The sequence below is a fragment of the Onychomys torridus genome, chromosome 6 (assembly GCF_903995425.1).
Source record: "Onychomys torridus chromosome 6, mOncTor1.1, whole genome shotgun sequence".
In the NCBI taxonomy this organism is placed as follows: domain Eukaryota; kingdom Metazoa; phylum Chordata; class Mammalia; order Rodentia; family Cricetidae; genus Onychomys; species Onychomys torridus.
In genome coordinates this window covers 64535345-64556735 of record NC_050448.1, presented here as the reverse complement: position 1 = coordinate 64556735, position 21391 = coordinate 64535345, and the positions used below count along the sequence as shown (strand labels likewise).

At 47.9% G+C, this 21391-nt stretch overlaps 2 protein-coding genes across 4 annotated transcripts in view; both read right to left on the bottom strand.

Moving 5' to 3' along the window:
- The window catches only part of Etv3l (ETS variant transcription factor 3 like), a 9999-nt gene extending 5248 nt beyond the window's left edge, over nucleotides 1–4751 (bottom strand). The window contains exons 1-4 of the mRNA XM_036191331.1: nucleotides 4703–4751; nucleotides 4349–4401; nucleotides 3205–3312; nucleotides 340–535 (exon numbers count right to left, since the gene is read on the bottom strand). Coding sequence (XP_036047224.1) covers nucleotides 340–535; nucleotides 3205–3312; nucleotides 4349–4401; nucleotides 4703–4751 — 406 coding nt within the window. The remainder of the gene's footprint in view (nucleotides 1–339; nucleotides 536–3204; nucleotides 3313–4348; nucleotides 4402–4702) is intronic.
- Nucleotides 4752–5796: 1045 nt separating this feature from the next.
- Nucleotides 5797–21091, bottom strand: Etv3 (ETS variant transcription factor 3). Of its 3 annotated transcripts, none has more exons than XM_036190919.1 (5): nucleotides 21043–21091; nucleotides 19404–19462; nucleotides 18629–18866; nucleotides 17360–17475; nucleotides 5797–10297 (listed from the first exon to the last, which is right to left on the bottom strand). In XM_036190919.1, exons 2-5 carry the CDS (start codon nucleotides 19447–19449, stop codon nucleotides 9156–9158), a joined length of 1542 nt encoding a protein of 513 aa, XP_036046812.1. In that variant the 5' UTR covers nucleotides 19450–19462; nucleotides 21043–21091; the 3' UTR covers nucleotides 5797–9155. The 3 variants fall into 3 exon arrangements, with proteins under 3 accessions (XP_036046812.1, XP_036046813.1, XP_036046811.1); XM_036190920.1 differs by having other exon boundaries at nucleotides 19404–19459; XM_036190918.1 differs by lacking the exon at nucleotides 21043–21091 and adding an exon at nucleotides 20326–20697.
- Nucleotides 21092–21391: the final 300 nt, after the last annotated feature.

Below are 21391 nucleotides of genomic sequence, written 5' to 3'. Positions count from 1 at the left end.
GTCTAAGGTGGGGGCAGGAAAGAGGCCTTAGTTCTTCTCACCTCATCTCTCCTCCCGACTCCTGGCTTCTCGAGGACTGTGCTGCACTGGGCCTCATGGGGAGCCCCACAGGGGAGCATCATAGGGGAGCCCATAGGGGAGATTGCAGAAGTCTCTGGAAGGCTGTCCCCATTATAGGACCTGATGTAGTGTCTGTCGGAACCCGAGGCCTTGGCAGAACCTCAAAGATGTAAGCTGCTGGGCTGTAGCACCAGCATCGGTTTCCTAAACTGGGTTCTCAGGTGGAGCTTTGAGCAGGGCTTCCAGGGTAAGCGTCTTGGTCCCCTGGCCACTGCTGACGCAAAGTGGCAGCTGTTCCCGTGGCCCTGCTGTGTGCTCCTGGATGCAGTGCCTTGTGTCGGGCCTGAATGCCTTGGGTGCCAGGACCTGGAGTGTGGACCAACTGGTGGGACATGGTTCCCTTGGCCCCTCCAGACTTCTCCACGCCTGTGACATGTGGTGCTCCGTTCTCCTGGATCATTGCCATCAGGGCTATCTTTGAAGATGGCGGAGAACGGACTCTTGCCAAATGCCGCTCCCTTTGGACCTTATCTTTAGCCTTGTGTGTAGAGTTCCTCCTCAAGGCTCCAGGCTCTTTCCTCAGAGTGGGCAGGGAAGGGAGAGGCCTAGGGAGGGCAGGGCTGCTATTCTCAAGAGCTCCCTAGGGAACAGTGTCTCTCTTCTCAGACCGGGGATCCTAGTCTCCTTCCCTAGCAGTAGCATGCTGGGGATTTGGGGTCTGGGAGATGGGGCTTCTGGGGTCTGCAAGGGGAGGCAAGGAAAGGGGGGATGAAGGTGGGATAATAAGGACACACATGAGGGGTATCAGGAGCAGGCTGGACTCAGGTCTGACCTAGGATGCCCTGAAAGTGCAGTAAGAGGGGGAAGACAGACTGAGGTTTAGAGGTGGGGTGTCCAGAGCCTGTGGTAGGCCAGAACTGGGGTACCCCAAGGCTGGCAGTGATGGGAGCAGCATGGCACAGTGGCAAGGAGGTTGATGGAGTCTCTAGGCCTCTGGGGGTCCCTCATGGGTTGCTTTTCTTGGACCCCTGAGAACCTGATGTGCATCCTGGCTAGGCATCTCCACTGACTGGGGCCAGGGAGGATTTCTTGGAAAAGAATTCAGAGGCTCCAAGCACGGCTGGCCCATCTGTCCGGCCACCTCGTTCCTCGTTTCTGCCCAAATACCAACCCAAAGCTGCCCTAATCAAACTCCAAATTCAGTAGTAAGGAGCCCTGGGTCAGGTTGACGAGAGAAAACAAGAGGGAGAGAAGAAGGGGCCAGAGGACGTGGAGCCCAAATGAGACTCGAGATAAAGCAATTACCTGATCGATACCAGTGAAATTGAGTAATCCAGCCGATCAATACCACGGGCAGGCCCTCAGGCCCTCCTGCTCGCAGCCTGCCTCTGTCTTCCTGCCTCCCTCTTAGAAATTCATCTGGCAGTTCACCTCCCACCCCGGCTTGTTCTCCTTGGGCTCCTGAAGTATCACCCCTGCCTCCAACCTGTGTCAGCTGCCAGCCTGCCCAGACTGTGTCCACCATAGCTCCTCACTAACTCCCCTCGCTCCTTCCAAGGGGTCCCACTCTCAACAACTCCCTTCCGGGTGGGTGCCTTCCCTGGCTCCTCCATGCCCCTCACCTTTGTCACACCAGGGGCGAGAGCCTAGGTTGCCTGGGTAGTGAGAATGGGCTGCACCATACTTCTCATTTCATTCTGTCCTGGGAGCACAATCCTCATGCAAAGCCCTGCCCGCATGCTAGTGCTGGCCGAACTGGACTCCGAGGGCAGGTAGGGGCCTGGGAGGAGGCCCTGGGCCCCACTCATCCAAAGGTGCTTGTAGGGTGCCAGCACTGAAGGGCATTCACCCATCTGGGGGCTTCCAGTGTGTAGGCAGGGACTTGAGGGCTGTGGTTTCTGAGACAGGGTGAGGGCGTGGGAATGTCCTCCAATTGTGGGACCAGCAGAGCTCCTGTCTAAGCACTGAAAAGTCTGTGGCAACCCGAAGAGTCGCTTCGAGGGTGTGTGTGTGTGTGTGTGTGTGTGTGTGTGTGTGTGTGTGTGTGTGTGTATGTGTGTAGGGCTGTCAGTAGAGCAAGGCAATGCCTGGACTTGGAGGTCACTGTTGACCTTGGGCAGTTCCCCTAGCCTCCCTGCTCTTTGTTTTCTTCATTGGCACCCAGGGGATAACAATAGCTCCTTTCTGCAGCCAGGGGTTCCAGATTAGCCTCTGCTGTGACCCTCTTGGGAGAGAGAGAGGCCAGTGAGTTCCTGTCTCACTGGTCTTCAGCTCTCGGGACTCGGGTTCTGAGGCTTGCACACACACTGGTCCAGTCTTTGCGGCTGGAGGTCGAGCAGGCTTGGTGGACTACCGGACAGAACTGAGATGGGGACAGCGGCCTGCTGTTTGTCCTAGACCTTCACCTCTGTGGTTTGGGTGGCATCTCCTGGGTTTCTGGTGTGCAGCCTGTCCCTCCTCATCCATCCTCTGCTGACCTAATCCCTAGACACTGGAGCTAGGGTGAGAGAGTTAGGGGCGGGGCTTCTGCCTCCTTTCAACATGGGACGTCAGTGTTCCCCTGGGGTAGGCAGAGGTGGGGAGGTGAAGGTGTAAGATGGCCTGCTCTTCTGCATTCTGGAAATGCTTTGATATGTACTTTCCTTTCTTCCTCCAAAGTCTCCCAGCCTCTGGAGCCTAAGTGACCGGAGGGAAACCTCCACAGGTGCTGAACATTCCAGCAGCATCCTTGCTAAGGTCTCAACTCCGACCTCAAACACCTGGCCTGTCATCTAAAGAAGACGCAAGGCTGGCTTGCCCGGCGCATTCTGATTGTCTGATTCTTGGCTGAAGGGAGGGAGGGAGGAAGTGTCTGCAGCGGGCAATGTGTGATAGTATGAGTTCTGGAGCCAAGAAGCCTTGGCTCGGGTTCCTACCTTTACTGGATCTGGGTTTCACTGTGAGTGTGCTATTCACTGTGTGTGTGCGCGCACGTGTGTATGTGCGTGTGTGTGCTTCACAGTGTGTGTGAATTTCCATCTGTAGAAAGCTGGTGCTATCCACTTCCTCTTGAGCAGTGTTAAGCCTAAAGCACGGAGCTCCACAGAGGATGCAACTGTGAGGCCAGGGATGCTCTTGAGTGCTGAGTGCCTGTGCATCCCTTACCATCCATCGTAGCACCACAGTGAACACGGGGAAATGGAAGCCCCAGAGCTCGACACTGCCCAAGGTGTCTGAGCTGTTAGGCTGGCAGGGGCAGGAGAGTTCCTGCTCCTAGGAGGGAAAGGAAGGCAGAACAGAGGGTTGGAGAACCCGGGTGGGGTCTCCTGCACCTGCCACTTTCCTCTGCAGGACAAAAGGCAGAGATGCATGAAGATGGACCAGGCACATGGAGGTACAGCAGCGACATGGGGTGGACCAGAAAATCATAGAGGAAGACAGAGCAAATGGAGATAGTGCAGAACTGCAGGTTCCTAGGCAGGGGGCCCACTCAGTTCATGGTTTTCTAGCTCATATTCTATCAGGACAAATGAAAATCTAGGGGCAGAAAGTTGGCTTAATCAGCATATTGTATGCTATGCAAGCATGAGGACCTGAGTTTGGATCCCCAGACCCATATAAAAGTGCCTGCAATCCAGTGCCAGGGAGGTGGAGACAGGAATTGCTGGCCTGACAGTCTAGTCAACTGGTTTGGAGAGTGATTTAAAAAAAAAAAACAAACCAACAAACCGGACATTGACCTCTGGCTTACACACATGCATGTGGCGCACGCACATACACACACATGTACACTACGTAAGTGGGAGGGAAGGAGGGGGAAGAGGCTATCAGTCCAGCCACCACGTCCCATGGAAGGTGGACCAGGTACAGATGCAGGAGTGGGGTCTGTAAACAGGAGCAGCAGAGGAGCAGATGAGATGCAGGCCTGGAGGTGGAAGGTTAAGCTGGAATGGAAGCCACAGGCTGAATTTTCATAGGGGCCCTACTCTAAGGCCTGGAAGTTAGAGCCCAGACATGGCATGCCTGCACCCTCTCTGCCTCATCCTTTTGCCTTTTTTTGAGTCCTATGCACATCTGTGTCTTCTATCCCAACAGTGGAAAATGTCAGTTCATCAGCATCTTGTCAAGCATCCTTAGGTTCCAGTGCTGGGGGTTGGAGACAGGGAGATAGATGAATTATTAACCTTGTATCAGACCTTGGTTTGCTGACTGTTCATAGAGAAGCCAGACAACCAACCAGGTAGGCAGTGACAATGGAAAAGGCTGAGTAGTAAACATGGGCTGTTAACAGAATAGATGTGTTCCTCACCTGCTTGTGAAGGGCCAGGCAGGTAGGGCCAGAGCTGAAAATTCTGAAGACACCTGGCCAGAAGTAGGGCCAGAAGGTACTCAGGCAGGGTGGGCCTGTGCAGAGCAGCTAGCATCTAGGAGTTTCTCTGAGGCCCAGGGCTCCCCTCTGTGGCGTAGGGTCACAGCTGAACTGGGGACTAAGTTGGCACAGGCAACCCTTATAGAAAGGTCAGTATGTGCTAAGTGCCTCACTGGTCTGAGGCTGAAGCATTTGGCCTGTGTCTGTGGTCAAGGACCACAGAGAGGCCAGGACAAGACCTTCCAAAGCCTAAAGACTATTAGGGACTCTACCTAAGGTTTCCTCCTGGCTGACCTGCCATGAGTGGCTGAGGCCTGTCATTCTCTTCCCTCCTGCTCACCATCGTTCCGTCTTCATTCAGAATTCCAGTACTTACCATCCCGTCCTAATCACTGAAGGGTCAGCTTAGGCTGGCCTGCTGCCTTGGATTTGGATCTCTGTGCAGCTTGTTCCGAAATGAGTCTCTCTGCTTTCAGCTGCCAGGGAGCTTAGGAGAGCAGCTGCCCACTCCTTCCCAGCCTCCTGACTTGTAAGCCTGCCACCACCCGCTCCTGCCTAAACTGGCTGTCCTCTTGAGCACAGTGCATTGGCCGGGTAGCTCCTCAATGGCAGGATTCTCTCAGACCCACCCTTTGTTTGCCTTTCACCCACACTTTCTTGCCACTCAACATCACCTTCCTTTAAGTACAATATAATGCTTGGTCTCTCTCTGCCCCCATGGGCAAAATGAGGTTGCCTGTCTGTATCATTTTCCTTGACAGGTTATACGACATTCAGAAACCAAAATTCCCTTCTCCAATTCTTGTCCTCTCCTGGGAATTACTAAGTTTCCCTAGTACTGGCTTGCTATGCACTTAAAAAAAAAAATCCTAAGAAAACATAATGTTTATTTTATAATTCACACACTATTGTGTCCATCATTTTGGAGTGACTTTAAAATTCAATGATTTGTTATTTATACCCAAACTGTCCAGCTGCTATTACTATTTAAGCCCAGGTCATTTTCCTCATCCTACAAGAAACTGTAAGCCGTCAGCAGCCACACTCTACTTCTCTGGCAAGGACTACCATGTTCAGGCTATGCATCTGTCTGGCTGACGTTTTCCCACAGGCGACCATGTAGTTAAATGCTGCTACAGGATTGCTCCCTGCTCACATTCCTTGCTTTAGTACCTCTTAGTCACTCACTCAGGGAAATGGACACGCTTCAGCACAGTTGAGGACCCCGCCCCTCACTCCACTGGCCCCCTGCAAGGGACCTGTACAGTGAAGTGAGCTAGCAGGAAGTCTGCAGACTTTGGCACAGTGTGCAAAGAACAATAAAATCATTACTCAGCAAACATTTAAGTACCCTTTGTTTTTAAATTTAACTTTAATTTTTGAGGTAAAATACTTTTTTTTCTTTCGACTTCCATAACAAAATACAGAGCTATCAGATACCCCTGGAAAAAATATGTATATTATACATATATTTCTATAACATTACATCATATATATAATATATATGCAAAAATTTGAAGACTTTAGAAAGCAGAACATCTAAAAGGCACTGCACAATGGTGTTCAGGTTTCTTATAATTTATGTACATATACACATCTTATTCTGCTTATACAGATGTCTAGTGAAGTCATTTATCTTCACATGTGAACGTCTCATTCACAAATCCCTGCATCACAAGTTTATAATTCAAAGAATGCCTAAGTATTTTGAAACAAATTAACGCAAAACTTTTTCCAAGAAGAAACTAATTGGAACAGTTCTTTGAAGATTGAAGTTTTCTCTAAAGCCACATAAAAACATACGCCTCACTATCGTTTACACAAGAAAAAGCACAAACATAATTGTGGAATAAATAAAAAACAAGGGACGAACAGCTAAATGACCACCCACTTGGCAGTGGAATAGAATTTTTTTTTTTTCTTTTTCTTTTTTTTTTTTTTTTAATGCTTCTGGAAGTTCCTTGGCCTGCGGGTCACTAGGGTTCCCTGTATTACTGAGCTGGGTTTAATGCAGTGCAGCCTGACACCTAGGGGAGACGGACTGTCTGTCTGTCTCTATTTTACTTCAGGAAAAAAAAAGGCGAGCTCAGCAAGGCTGATGCCCCTGAGAATTTGCTACTTTTTCTACAGCTAAAAAAGCAAACTGTTTAAATGAACAAGCTCTTGATTAGTGAAATTTCAATAGATACACCTACAAAGTTTTACACATTTGGCACAACAAAATCTAGAAGGAAAAACAGACGAGGGAGAGAAGCAGGTCCAGCTTTCACCCCCTTCCCCACTGTCAGAAGGAAGGCAACCACCTTGTCTCATACCAGGCCGGAGGCAGGAACTGCCAGGAGGGGGCTGGGAAGAGAACAAAATTCTCATTCCTTTGCCCCAGGAAGTATCACTGATGGCTACATTTCCCGGTCCACTTCCTGAGCAAGCCCAAGTTCTGCTCTGTAGACAGACCCTTCCCCAGACCCAAACTCCAACCACGTGCAGTGCCAATCACCCCAGATTCCTGGCGGAATGGCGATTGAAGGAGACAAACAGCATGGTTTTGTGCAAGTCCAAAAGCACTTTTCATGGAGTTCGACATTCTGAATGTGTTTTCAAGTGTAAAAACAGCGACTATGCAAATGGAAGCAGCATCTAGGGGTTAATTCCGGCACTTGGGTTTTAGGGATTACAGGTATGCATCGTGGATTTTCCTCCTCTCATCTTAAAGGCCCCATATTTCTATTCCTGAGTTCACACCGACACTCACTGGCCGGCCCCTCTAGACACTGGTGGCCAGCTGGCCTCCGTGGGCAACACCAAGCAGAGAGCCCTCCTCTAGCTGCTGGGCTTGCTTCAGGTTCAGAGGTAAGTCAGGGTGAGAGAAGGAAACTGACCAAACACAGCCGCCAGGGGCAGCTGGAGTGGTGAGTCTTTCGTGGCCCGCCCGACCAAAGTGTGGGTCACCAGAGACCACTCGGCCCCTTTCCTGGGGAAAGACAGTCACTCATGTATGGAATCTGGACCAAGTGACAGGACACTCATCAAGCAATAGCAACGATGGCCTCAAGTCATCCCAAGTCAGCTAATGTCTCCTGAGCTCCTTTGTGAATACACTTCAGTTAAAGAAAACCGAACACCCACCATCAAAAGACAACACTAGAGTTACCTGGTATAGAGGATTTTCAACTAGGCTAAGGTGGTGGAGTCAGGAATCACTGACACCCCAGTAGTCATTCTATGCACATGTGTGCACAGAGGACGCTGGCTGTTGCTGCTCTCTCTGCCCCTAGTGCTAATAGTTCATTTCACATAAGATCAGCATCTTCCAATTCCTTTGAAGTTGCTGTAAGGGAATTTCCCACAAAGAAATGACTCCCGTCTGTAAACTGTATTTTGTGGATCGTCAACTGATCAGAACAAGCTGGGCAAAGGGGCTCACAAAGATGGCACCACCACCACAGGGCAGCAGATATCAGCTCTTTCCCTCCCCAGGTCTCCTGGCATCTGGTGACTTTGGGTTAACAGACATCTGGTCACCACCTTCCTAGCTCTTTCTTCAGTTTCAACAACACTTGTTCTCAGCTCCTCCGTGTTTATCAATCATCATCTATCTGCCTTTCAGTCTCACAATCTTGCCCTTTCCACCCAGCCTGGAACATCAGAGGGAATAACTATCACAGGACTTCAACTACGCCTCAACACTCCTGGGTTATCTGAACAGTATCCATGCCCTTTACAGGTTTATGTTGACAGACCCGTATCATCTTAAAGCATGTTCATAGTTAAGGCTTGACTTAAACAGTAATACAACCAGACACAACAGAAAAACATCGTCAACGGTGCTATCCTGCTCCTCATAAAACTTGCTCAGTCACACTTGGCATGGTTTCCCAAACCCACAATGGAAAAAGAAAAATGAAGACCATTTCTGTCATTTGTTTTGTTTTTAAAGGCATTGGGTTCCTTCCTCCCGCCCTTCTTTCTTCCCTGATCGAGAGTTGACAACTCCTCATGGCTTTTGAATAGGTGAAGTAGGCGACAGGTCAAGGGGCTTACAGCAGGACTTCCTTCCCACATCAACTCTGAGGTTGAGGGCCAGGTGGTCCTGTGCCCGCCCTGCCCATTGTAACTGGCAGTACACTCAAGTGTCTTGAAAACGTTTTCTAAAAAGGGGGAAAATGCATGTGGGGTGTGTGTGTGTGTGAGTGAGTGAGTGTGGGAGAGAGTACGTGTGCTCCACAAGGGGGAAGGGAGAGTAGAGAACATCACCTAATTGTCCCCACTCCAATAGGCCTGCCACTGTCTTTGTTCTCTCCTGAAGTAAGTGTCCCAGGCTAACATGCTTAGTATTGTTACTTCCCACCCAACCTTCTAGCCTTCTCCCCTTATCTCTCTCTCTCAAAGCAAAACACCCCACTACTGGCTTTCTGTATGTATAAATGCAACAGGAAACACTATGGGTCCTGAACTGTAACGGGACTACAAAGTGGGCTCTTATGGAGCTTGTCAGGCAGCATGAGTCTTAAACAGGCTCCTTCCCCCACAGTTCAATACCCTCCCTACATCCTACTCACCAAGAAAAAAAGTGTGTTCATACCCCACTTAATTTACAACACAAGACACTTGTCCCATCCAACAAAAAAGTTCAAGTCCATGCCCCAGAATTACCAAACCAGCTTAGCCCCGCCTCCCACCCCAGCATCTTGCTACATAAATACGTGTATCTGACTGTAGTATGAACAGCTTCCCTGCCACTGTGGTTTTAAGCATCAGCAGCAGCGGCGGCCGCTGTAGCCAGGCCCTGGGGTCCTGCCCCATTCCAGAGGAACTTGCCGGTCTTACTTAACTCCCGGGCTTCAGGGCCATCATTCCACCGCCTCTTCAATCGAAGCTTGGGGGGCATCAGGGCATCTTCTTTCTTCTCAGGTACAATGGACTCCTTGCCAGACCTGTCCTCACTGTCTTCAGTCCCCTCTAGGGGCTCATCACTGGGGGTGCTAATGGATACAGAGGGCCAGGTGGGTGAGGGGTGGGCAAACACTGTGCCTTTCCCCTCTTCTATGGTCCTGGTCCGCATAGTGCCCACTTCTTGGGAGTGCTCCTCCTTTTTGTGGGTCAGTTGCCTGAGGCTCTCGGGATCCTTCTCAGAGGTGGGCTCCACCTTAATTCGAGAGGGAATAGGTGCACTGCTTGGTTCAGAGCCACGTGTGGACTCCTCACTGTTTTCCACCCTCTCTCGGTTCTTCCGTCCAGCTGGTGGGGGCTGCAGTTTGATAGAGAACTGGGAAGACTCCTCAGGATGCATTTGGCACTGCAGCGGTGGGACCATGAGCCCTGGGTAGCGGGGAAAAGTCCGAGGACTCAGATGGTAGTTGAACACAGAACAGGCTTGAGAATGAAGGTAGTGTTTCATTTCCTCTGGGTTGAAGGAGAAGCAGCTGCTGGTGGTGAAGGGGCTCAGGCCTGGGGAAGGACTATAGGAGAACATGGTGGGAGTTAGGGACAGGGCTGGTGAAATGGGGACATTGAGGACACCTCCACGACCAGGGACTGGAGAGAGAGCGAAGGGACTGTGGGGGTCAGGGTACATTGCTGGCCGAGTGAAGAGAGGAAGCATTATGTCAGGCTTGCGTTTCTGGTGGCCAATCCCTCCTCCACCAAGAGCATTTCGAGAGGGCATGAAATCCATGCTCCGGTGCCAGTCAGAGGCCGAGCCATCTTCTAGGTCTGAAGGCTCCACCTTTCTATCTGTGGGACCACCGGACTCAGCTCCAGAAGCACTCAAGGAGCTAGCAGAGAAGCGCCCTGGCTGCACATCCCCAGTAGGAGAATGCGTGTCTAGAGGTGGGAAATGGAACCGGGAAGAGGCTGTTGGCACTGGTGGGGCACTCTGAGGAACCACACCTGTGAAGAAGAACAGAAGTCTGCGTTGGCCACCTGGTCACTCACGACCATCACTTTGACTTACACTAGCTAAGCACACAGTGTTAAGTGACATCAGGAAACAAGCCTTCTATCTAGTCTGAGTCTTTTTCAAAACTATTTATTGTCTAGGCTGGGTGTGGTGGGAACAGGCTTGCAATCTCAGCACTCAGGAGGCTGAGGGAGGAGGCCTAAGCCTTTAAAGGCAAGCCTATATCGCTTAGCTTTCTCCATTCAGCCTGGCTTCCATATTCCTCTGGCCTCTTACCTTACTGTTCAGGCAGTCCTCCTTCCTGCCTGCAATGAGTTAAAACTATATCCCAACATTTCAGAGCTTAAGAGTTAGTAGGTTCCCACTAGACATTAGTTGGATGAATGAATAGGTCTTGCAACTCTATCGTGTGTATACACCCCATTTCAATTTCCAGCTTCACAGGAAAAATTTTTCTCACCATCATAATTTTAAGTGTATTTATAAAGCAAGCAAAGCTGTGTTTGGCAACACAGCCAAACAAAACACATGCATGTGGTTGCACTGAAGACACAGACTACCTCACACAACCGGACAGGAACAAGATCCTACTTTAGTGAAATAGATTGGGATGAAAAGGCAATTTTTATTAAGGTAAGTTAAGTTCTTATGGTTTATCTTTATAATTTTTGATAGACAACCATTACCTCAGAGATTCCAGTCTTTCTACATCTATAGTCCAATGAATTCTATATACTGATATCTACTTCTGTTATCCTCAAGTACTGACGAAGAGGCTGAACCTACTATTTCCTCTCCCAAGTCTGACTGCTGGCAGGTGTGATGGCTCATTACAATCCCAGTACTGGAGAAGCTAAGGCAGGAAAATTACTGTGATTTGAGGCTAGCCTGGCTCAAAAAAACCAAGTTCAACTGCTAAGTTTCAAACTCTAAGAAGAAACTATCATTGTATCACATTAACTTGAGAAGCTCATGAATTCTCAACTTCCCCTAAAAGCCCCAAATAAGACCTAAGAAAGCAGCTACCTGAAGCCTCAGGTGCCCTACAGGTTCCTGGGAGGTACCAGTGGCTGTTAACATGATGATATCTTTATACATGAAGGAAAGGTAAAAGGAAAAAAGGGGGATAAAAAGAAGGGGGTGGGGTAGTGCAAGTTTGGTGGTCCAGGAGGGAAAACGGCACAAATATAGTGTCTGAACTGTTCCCAGTTCTGGCATAACTCTGGAGCAGGCCACTGGGTGGAAGACTGTGGCTTTCTTGGTGCCCATAGTTGAGTGACACCTGCCAGAGCAGTATTTACCAACAAATGTTCAACAGAAAACACTTCTTCTGTAGGCCTTGTTCTAAAAGCCCCTGAATTAAGATTAATTATTAAGAGTAATAAATAGGAAAATCAGACACATGATCTTGCATATGATTTCAGTAAAGCCCAGATAGGTCCAGGCTAATAGATCTCTTTAGTTTATTATAGCAACTAAGAGTCTATTGCTTTTAATTTTTTGACTCTTGACTTATTAAGAGTCTTATCTAATGGCTGTAAAAATGGCTCAGTGGTTAAGAGCACCTGCTGCTCCTACAGAAGACCTGAGTTGGGTTCACAGCACCCATATGGCAGCTCACAACCATTTGTAACTCCAGTTCCAGGAGATCCAAAACCCTCTTCTGGCCTCCACAGGTACTGGACACATGTGATATACACACACATACATACATACAAATAGGCAAAATCTATACACATAAAAAATATTTAAAAGGGGTTTGGGGATTTAACTCAGTGGTAGAGCACTTGCCTAGCAAGTGCAAGGCCCTGGGATCAGTCCTCAGCTCTTGGGTTAAAAAAAAAAAATTTAAAAGAAGTTATTAGTCAAAAGTGAAAAATCATTTTTATGTAATCTGAAATGCAGAATATAAGCTGTAATAGAATATAAATGCATTATATTATAAATGCAGAATATAATATAAGGATAACATGGAGAGGAAAAGAAAGTCCTATTTCCTATGCAAGTCAGAAATGCTTGCTTAAGTCAGTTTTGTTTCTATTTTTAATAGAGTCTACTTTGGTCTTTATACACATACCAAGACATACTGCACACTATAAGGAGTTATTTCCACATGTATTTACATGGGACAAAGGAAGATAAGACCAGGGCAATATATGGACGGTGGCTGCTGATTCCCCCACCTTTATGTATAATATGTTGAGGTGTCAAATCTAAGGTTCTGTTTAAAAAGCAAGCAAACAAAAACCCCCACTGTTCAAGTGTCAATATGATTACTTGAAAGAAGAGCACAGCAGCCACATGAAACAGTCAGAAAATCTGAACTTTAGTTCTTGTGCCTTCTACCTTTTAACTGGTGTAAATAACACACTGGAGCTCTTTCTTGGTGCTCCCTTGAAAACAATTCAAATGGTAAGTTCTTTGTCTAGGTTCAAACTCTAATCCTACCCATGTTGTTTCTGAAAAATTTACTTTCTGGCCCAGTTTTCATAAGTAGGAAGTAATGAGACCAATCCTAATGTTAGAGAAATAGTTAACATTTGTGAGGCTTTTGGAATAGTACCTATGCACAGCAAGTCATATGTTGTTAGAGTAAACTGTGTTTGTGCTTTTTGAGACAGCATCTCATTATGCAGTCCTGGCTGGCCTAGAACTTGCTACTAGGCAACCCAGGCTGGCTTCAAACTAACAGAGATCCACCTGCCTCTGCCTTCCAAGGGCTTGGTTTATCCGCATGAGCCACTATGCCCTGCTTTTAATGGTCAAAAAAAAAAAAAAAATCAAAATTAAATTTTTAAATAAAAAAACTTAAATACTATTTACACATGGGCCATATTATATTAGAGTAACACTAAATTTCCTGGGTGTGGTAATGTCATTGCAGTTACAGAAAAGAATATCCTTATTCCTGGGAGAAAAGCCATGGCAGCTGCATGTTAATCTCCAGATGCAAAATGTATCTGTAAATAGAGATAAAGTACACGTGGCAATGATGTTAACCACAGGGAATCAGGGGGAGGGTATGTGAGTGCTCTCTTCTGAATTCAATTCTTTGTTAGGTTTCAAGTTTTCCAAAAGAAGTATTAAAGAGCTAGGTGGTGGTGGCGCACGCCTTTAATTCAAGCACTCGGGAGGCAGAGCCAGGTGGATCTTTGTGAGTTCGAGGCCAGCCTGGGCTACAGAGCTAGTCCAAGACAGGCTCCAAAGCTACACAGAGAAACCCTGTCTCCGAAAAACAAAAACAACAACAACAAAAAGTTATATTAAAGAGGGTGGTGGCAGGGAGGCAAATTTGAGAGACAGGTTTAGCCTGCCTTGTCCCCACCTATTGAGAGTTTTTTTAAACCAGTGATTCTTTATCTTTCTAATGTTTCTTAGGCAGACGTGCATGCGCGCGCGCGCGCACACACACACACACACACACACACACACACACACACACACACACACACACACAAGAGTATAAAGCATAAAGTGCTTGGATTACCAGCATGAGCCACTATGCCTGGCTTAATTTTTTAAAATTTATTTATTTTTATTTTATGTGCATTGGTGTTTTGCCATGGGTGTCAGGGCCCTTGGAACTGGAATTACAGACAGTTGTGAGCTGCCATGTGGGTGCTGGGAATTGAACCAGGGACCTCTGGAAGAGCAGTCAGTGCTCTTAATTGCTGAGCCATCTCTCCAGCCCTTCCTGGCTTAATTTTTAATGGTTAAAAAAAAAAAATCAAAAATTAAAAAAATGAACATGTAGGACATATTATATATGCTATACACACACGATATGTATGTGTATCATATATAAATAGATGTACTTTTTAAAGATAGAAACTTACTATGCAGCCCATATCACCTGCCTCAGCCTTCCTTCTACAACCTGGGATTATAGGTGTGCAACTATGCTTGGTTTCTAGAAGTATTTCAACACTACTCTAATATTGAGTACTCTACCCTAAAGCGTCTTTGGGGTTTTGAGACATGGTTTCAGAGTGGCCCAGGTTATCTGTGAAGTCAGTACACAGCCCAGGGTAATCCTGAACTCCAGATCCTTTGACCTTCTACGTTCCAAGTGCTAGGATTACAGGTTTGCTCCACCATGCCAAACTCCACCTTAAACTTAACAGTGACTAGGACAAACAAGGAGGGAAAAGGCGATAGTCACACAGTTTTTGTACTGGGCCATATATTTTCACTTAAAAACAGGGAGACCAGAACAGCGGCACACATGACCCACCTACAGAGAGTCTCTGGTCTCCAGGGTTTAAGTGGTGGGACTTACTTTCTAGAGCACTTATTACATTCCACCACACAAACCTAGAATCTTTTCTTCAAATTTTTATTTTTCTCTCATACATTATATCCCAACCTCAGTTTTCCCTCCCTCCCTCCACTCCTACCAGTTCCTCTTCCTCACCTCCCCTCTCTCCAGATCAACTCTTCCTCTGTTCCCCTCAAAATAAATAAACTAAAAACAACAACAACGAGCAGGCCTCCCAGGGAAATCCACCAAACATGGCCTAACAAGATACAGTAAGACTGGGCACAAACCCTCATTATCATGGATGGATGCAGCAAGCCAGTAAGAGGCAAAGGGTCCCAGGTGCATGCAACAGAGTTAGAGACACCCCAATCCCACTGTTGGGGGTCTCACAAGAACACCCAGCTACACAACCATAAGGTATGTGCAGAGGACCTAGCTCAGACCCATTCAGGATCCGTGTTTGTCCCTTCAGTTTCTGTAAGCCTCTATGAGCCCTGCTTAGTTGACTCTGTGGGCCATTTTCTCACGGGGTCCTCAACCCCTCTGGCCCTACAATCCCTCCTCCTCTTCTGTGGGGTTCCCCTGGCTCTGCCTAGTGACAAACCTAGAATCTTATCTCTCAGCTAAACTCTTAAGTTCCTTGAGGAAAAGAACTTCCTCATAATCCTTTGTTTTTTTAGGGATTAACACATCTGTTAACACATGGATGAATCCTAACCAAGAGCAAGATTGCATGATATATAAACCAAGAGCATGCCTCCAACAGCTGGATGAAGAACTGGACCTACTTCTGCATTTGACTCTGCTGTGTCCACATTTAATTTTGTCATTTGTAAAAGAAGAGTCACAAGGCATATATTTTACTAGGTTAGAAGCATAGATAACTCATTAAACAAAAACAAACAAAAACACAGAAGCACCTTCAGTAAGCAGATGCTCACTTCCTTTCTCAACATTATGTTAATCTTAAACACTTGGTCTATGTGGGTAAAAGTTCTCTGAAAACAAATGGCTCTGGATCTTTTATCTATACCAAGGAGTCAACAACCTAAAAGGATGGATGATTCGCTGTCTTGCTTTTTGTGGGATGATGATGATGATTAATATTATTTTGTGCTGAGAGTTGAACCCAGGGCCTTATACAAGCTAGGCAAGTGCTTTTCTGAGCTATGGCCGCCCCAGAACTTTTGATTAGCATCTTGAACCTATTAGTGATCGGTGCTGGTTTAACAGCTTTTGGGATAACTGGTGTGCCAGACCACTAACTACTGTTAGGTCTGCAGAGCAGAGCTTCTACAGGGTCAGAGTCCAGTGATCCCTTGCCCTGGAAACTAGAGTAGTCCCAGGGGTTGATGGACATTCTATTCAAGTTGCCTAAGTGGTTGAACTTCTGGGCTTTCAATTGATGAAAATGGATCAAAGAACAAGACCAACATTTTTGGATATGGAGTGCAAGGGTATAAAGCCCAACACATTTCTTCAAAAGTGATGGCATGCCCATCTAGAGTCCTACTTTCCATAGGTGCATAGGGAAAAAGCAAGAGTAAGAAAGAGAGGAAACAAGATTCCAGGGCTAGAACAGCTTTGATTTCCTAATGCAGCTCCCTTAGGCACGGGGAAAGAAAACAGGTTGTAATTAGAGGTGCATTCCAACCCCCACCCCCAAATGCATGCCCCAGGGACAGGAGGGAGCGGTTGCTGGAGAGGTGGGACTGCAATGATAGCAGTCAAGCTCAAACTGCCCCAACTTGTTGTGTGCAGTAATTACATATCTATAGATCATCTTAGCATTATATTCTCTTAGCCACACCCTCCTCTAATTTTTCAGGTTTCTGCCAACTTCTGAGTACTTTTATTCAAGGTCTTGCTCTCCTTTCTCTGCGTAGAATGTCACAAAGAGCATCGATCAAACTGGTCAAGATGGCCCTCGACACCTGTAATCCTAGCACTTGGATGATGAGGCAGGAAGACTGCCCTAGGCTACGCTGACAAGAGTGAAGTTCAAGACCAGCCTGACCACATAGTGAGACCTGCCTCAAATAGGAAAAAACCTGACTCTTGAGCAGGAGGATAATTTATTATCTTTAACATGTCTCCCCTCCCCCCAAAGCAAAAAGGAAACTCTAACCTAACTCTAACTCAAACAACTACATCCAACACTTTGGGAAGTGGATGCGCCTTCATCAAGGAGCAGACCAAAAGGCTGTGAGCTCTGATGAATGCTTGAGACAGCACAGAGGAGGAAGCCTGCTTGCACTTCAAAGGAGAGGAGGCTAAGTCAAGTCCAAAGTCTTGCACTGAGGAGCCCTGCTGAGTGCTGGTGGAGATCAGAGACTTGGCCTTTCACTGCAAACATGATCAAGGGCGCTGTGGTTTTGATGACATTCACTTGATAAGGGAGAGCTTGTAGTTTCATAGAAAATCGGAAACGTTTGTAGAAACAGGTTCACAGCTATGAAACAGCCACTGGGCAAGGTGTTAAAATGAAGTTTTGAACTTAAAATTCAACATAAACCTATGGGCTCATTCCCCAAAAGCAGTTTGGTAAGATCCAGGAGGCTGGAAATAATGCATTATAGAGTGCCCAAATAACCTAAAGGAGCCTGTTGGAGTAATGCATAGCCCATTACCCCTGTCGACGAGTAAGGAGGACTTGAAGTAATCTAAGGGATCACGTCAATCAGTGTTTCTAAATCTCCTTACTCACGTCATGTCGCAGATTTGGGTTTGCTTTTTTATAATTCTTTTTAAATTCAAAATCCACTCTCCACCCTAGGTATTTGTATCTTACCACTTGAGCGAATGTTGATGAAAGGGTAGTTGGGCATCACCAGCTTGTTGAAGTTAAATTTGTAAGTAAACCTTTTCCCTTTTGTTTTATGAAGGATCCTCTTGTTGTAATAGTATCTACAAAAAGAAGAACACATGGTACAGCATTTGCTATACTAAGGTAATTACTAAGATCAATTCTGGCTCCAAGCATTGCTTACAAAAACCTTCACCATTCCTTTGTAGCTTGGCCCTGGAGTTAGGGCTTGGAGACCTAAGAACTCACTTTTCTTATCCAGTTTGAACTCAGCCGTGGGCTTTGACTGGAGCTTGACACAGTCATTTTTAAGTCAAACAGCTTCCTTGGTTCTAACCACTCACCTTTTCTTTCCTCTACAGTTTCACTCTAGGGTCCTCTTCCTTCCTGCTCCACTCTAACTTCTAGTTTCTTTCTGTCTTGTCCAGGTGGGGTGGGACAAGTCTTCTGGGAGAGCTCATGGGTTAGTCAGGAGCCTAAGTGCAAGGACTAAACATGGAGTGGAAACCTGTTTTCTGGTAGCTAGTGAGACAATGGCAGGATCGGGAAACAGCAGCCACCCTGGCCACTTTGCCTTGGATGTGGCAGAGATGGGATGTGGGAGGCTCTAGCTAGCTACACTGCAGATTTTACACTCAGGCTACTGAGAATGAGGATGGATGGGAACTTCCATCTACCTGGAAGCTTTGGCCTGGCTTCTTAAGTAGCAGATGTCATAAACTACCTGCTGGCCCTTGAGGTCTAAAGGGTTATAAAGTTTAAAAACTGACAGAGAAGAGTAAACTTATTGTGACTGTTCTTTGGACACATCATAGCAGCCCATGGACCAAACAGAGGCGGCAGGTATGGTATGTGGGCACCTGGGTTCAGAGGCAATCAGCAAGCTTCCTTCCCTCCTGCACTCACAGTCCCTTTCCCACGTCTTCTAGGAAAGCCCAAAGAAGAGGAATGATTGGCATTTCCCAATAGGGAAGTCTACACTAACCCTCTGGATTGTAAGTGACCTAGTCTATGTCACCATGTGCTCTTTCCCACTACAAAGCACAGTCAGCTGTCGGGAGCCAGTGCCCGCCCCAGAGGAATCCCCCCACACCTCCTCAGCTCCTGTGCCACTCAGATTCAACACCTCTTTGAAGGGACACATAATTAAGTGCAGTCTTTTGTCACCCAATACCTTTTTAGATAACATCCACGAAACTGCATACTTTCCTTCCAATTGTTAATATCACAAATTTGGGGGATCCTTTCCCTCACCTGAGGGCCCGGCTCAGCTTGTCATAGTTCATCTGTGGCTTGCACTTCCTGCGGCCCCAGAGGCGAGCCACTTCATCTGGGTCCTTGATGACGAACTCCCCATACTCTCCCTGCTGCCAGGCGATGACATGGCGGAACTCTTCCTTCTGCAGCAGTTCCAGGATGAAGTGCCACAGCTGGATCTGCCGGGAGCCTGGCGACGACTCGGTTTTGTAGGCCCAATCGGGAAACTGATACCCTTTAATGTGAAAAGAGCAAGATCAAAGCAGTTAGGAGTTAGGTACAAACATGCCAGTACCCCACCTCCACATTCCACGGCTCACAATCTCAGAGTACTTTGCAGACACACCCTTCTAGTCAGCTAGGCTCACCATGAAGAGGAGAGGAAAGGATGGAGGAATTACTCATCCTGTGGCAATCACTGAATCTAACAAAGGTTCGCCAGCAGTACTTAGGCATCCTAATAATCTATCACCTTTTCAGAGATTACTAAATAACAAAGAAGCAAGATAAACTAATGTTTCCCCGGGGTGGAAGTATCTCTCTAATAGAAAAAGAGCCACTGAAACTTACAATGAAGATGTGTGGGCTGGACAAGTTAAGTATCTATCCATAGGAAGCAAGCCTACAACCATCCTACCAAGATCTACACAGTCCTGAAGCTGTCAGCCCTGGGTTAGCATTTGACAACTAAGCCCAAGTGGGAACAGGAACACGAAGGGACAGGAACCACGAAGGGACATTCCAGATCCATCAGAGATGAACTTCTGCTCACCTCCACCTCCTTCTGGCTTTTCCACGATGCTACAGCCTGCTTTCATTTTCGCCCTCCTGCTGAGAGAAACAAGTCCCACAATTATTTTGAGATGCTCTGAGTTATCTAACTAAGGTTTTTTTGCACAGCTTTTCCACAAACATCCCCGCCCCCCTTTTTTGGTCTTTGCTTTTCTTTCAAAGCCTTTTGTCTTTCAAACATGTCACCTCTAAACTACTGAACCTCAGGTCATCAAATGATGGTCCTCAGCTCATCAGCTTCAAAAGCCATAATTACCTCTCACCTGACTTTAGCCACAAGTGTAAACACTGTTCTTAATACCTGCCTCCTTCCTTCTGACCAGCCCTCCAACAAAAAAGGGAAGGGAACAGTGAGACAAATTCCAAAAGGCAGCAAAAACAAGCCAAACAATTTGTTTTCTATTACTAGACAAGCCCATATGCTAAGGTACGCAAGTCTGAGTTCACCCAGACATACCAATTTAAAGAGTGAAAAAAATCCAACCCCCCTACTCAAGAAGTTTACTGAATTTTTACTGAATATGTACTGAATTATGCGAGATAGAAAACAACATCTTCTGGTCAGGAATTGCGCTCACCCTCGAAAAATATTCTGATACAGACAGTAAATATGCCGTGTGTACAGTCACTCTATACAAGAAACAGCACTCTCCTAAAACCTCGTGGGGAAAATGTAATGGCATACATATATTTAAGAGGGAAATAAAAAGGATAAGGTAGGTACTTGGGATCGCCTGGCCAGTGGTGGAAGGCATCTTGCCAGGATCTGAATTCATTCCATACATATGTCCTCAACAAATTTCGTGTTCCTAGCAGCAGACAGCTTTGCGTCAGTCCTTCAGCAAAGAGGAGGGAAGGGTGACGCTGGCAGGGAACGACGGAGGAAGAGCGCACAGACTTACTCTGTCACTCCGCAGGTGGACGACAGGCCCTCTGCACGGACAAGAGCAGGTCTGGAGCAAACGCAGGTGCTCCAGAGGCCCCAGGGTGGGGTGGGACAAATTGCTAATCTTGGAAATTTCATCTAACCTAGCATTCCTCTAGATGGTCTGCATTTTCTTTCCCGACATACACATGAAGGAGAACAGTAAGTTTCAGTCCTCAGGAACACAAGGGACCAAGGAGCTGATAAATGGCTCAAGGAAGGAGGCAACAGACAGACGCTGGCACACACAGGATATACACAGTAACAAGGCACCGGGGCTGGGCAGAAGCTTCCTCTCCCGTTTCCGTGATGATGGGGGAGAAGAAAACACCGATTTCCCCCAAGGCTCCGGGAAGCTGTCCTGGACTAACTCCTAGCCTGCGCTGTCGGGTCGCAGGCCTTTTCCCTGCTCGGGAACACCCTTCAGCCTGGCGGCTGAGGGCTCGCGCCGGGCGACGCCCGAGCGGGATGCCCTCTCTCTCGATCCTCCGGGCCCCCGACATGCCCATCAAGCCCCTCGGAGTCCGCAGGCGCGTCTGCAGGTGTCCGCGACTCCCGAGGGCGCTCGGTCACCCGCCCGGCCTGCGGCGGGGCTTCGCCGCTGCCGCCCGTCCGCAGCGGCTCCCACGGCCGCCCGCACCCGGGTCCCCTCCGTCCTGCCCGCGAGGGCCGCGACCGCCGACGCCGGCCTCACCTCTCCGGCGCCGTCCGTCTCTGCTCGGGCTCCTCCGCGGCGGCTCGGGCTCCTCCTCATCCACCCAGCAGGAAGTGACTCCGCGGCTGCTTTCGTCACTTCCACCCCAGGCCGGGTGGGAGGGGGCGGTGCCCCGAGCCGACGCCGCTTCCGCTCAAAAGGTGCCGGTGCCCCTCGGTGGCTCGGAGGCTCTGTGCCTGAAACCACGCGTGGAAGGAGGGCGCTTCCGCACTGACGGGAGCCCAGAAGCGTCTGAAGCACGTGCGGCATTGGCCTTTCCTCCCCGCGCAGCCCAGGGGGTAGGGTCGTTTCCTCGCTCGTCTCCATTTTAGCCCTGGTCTGCCGCCTC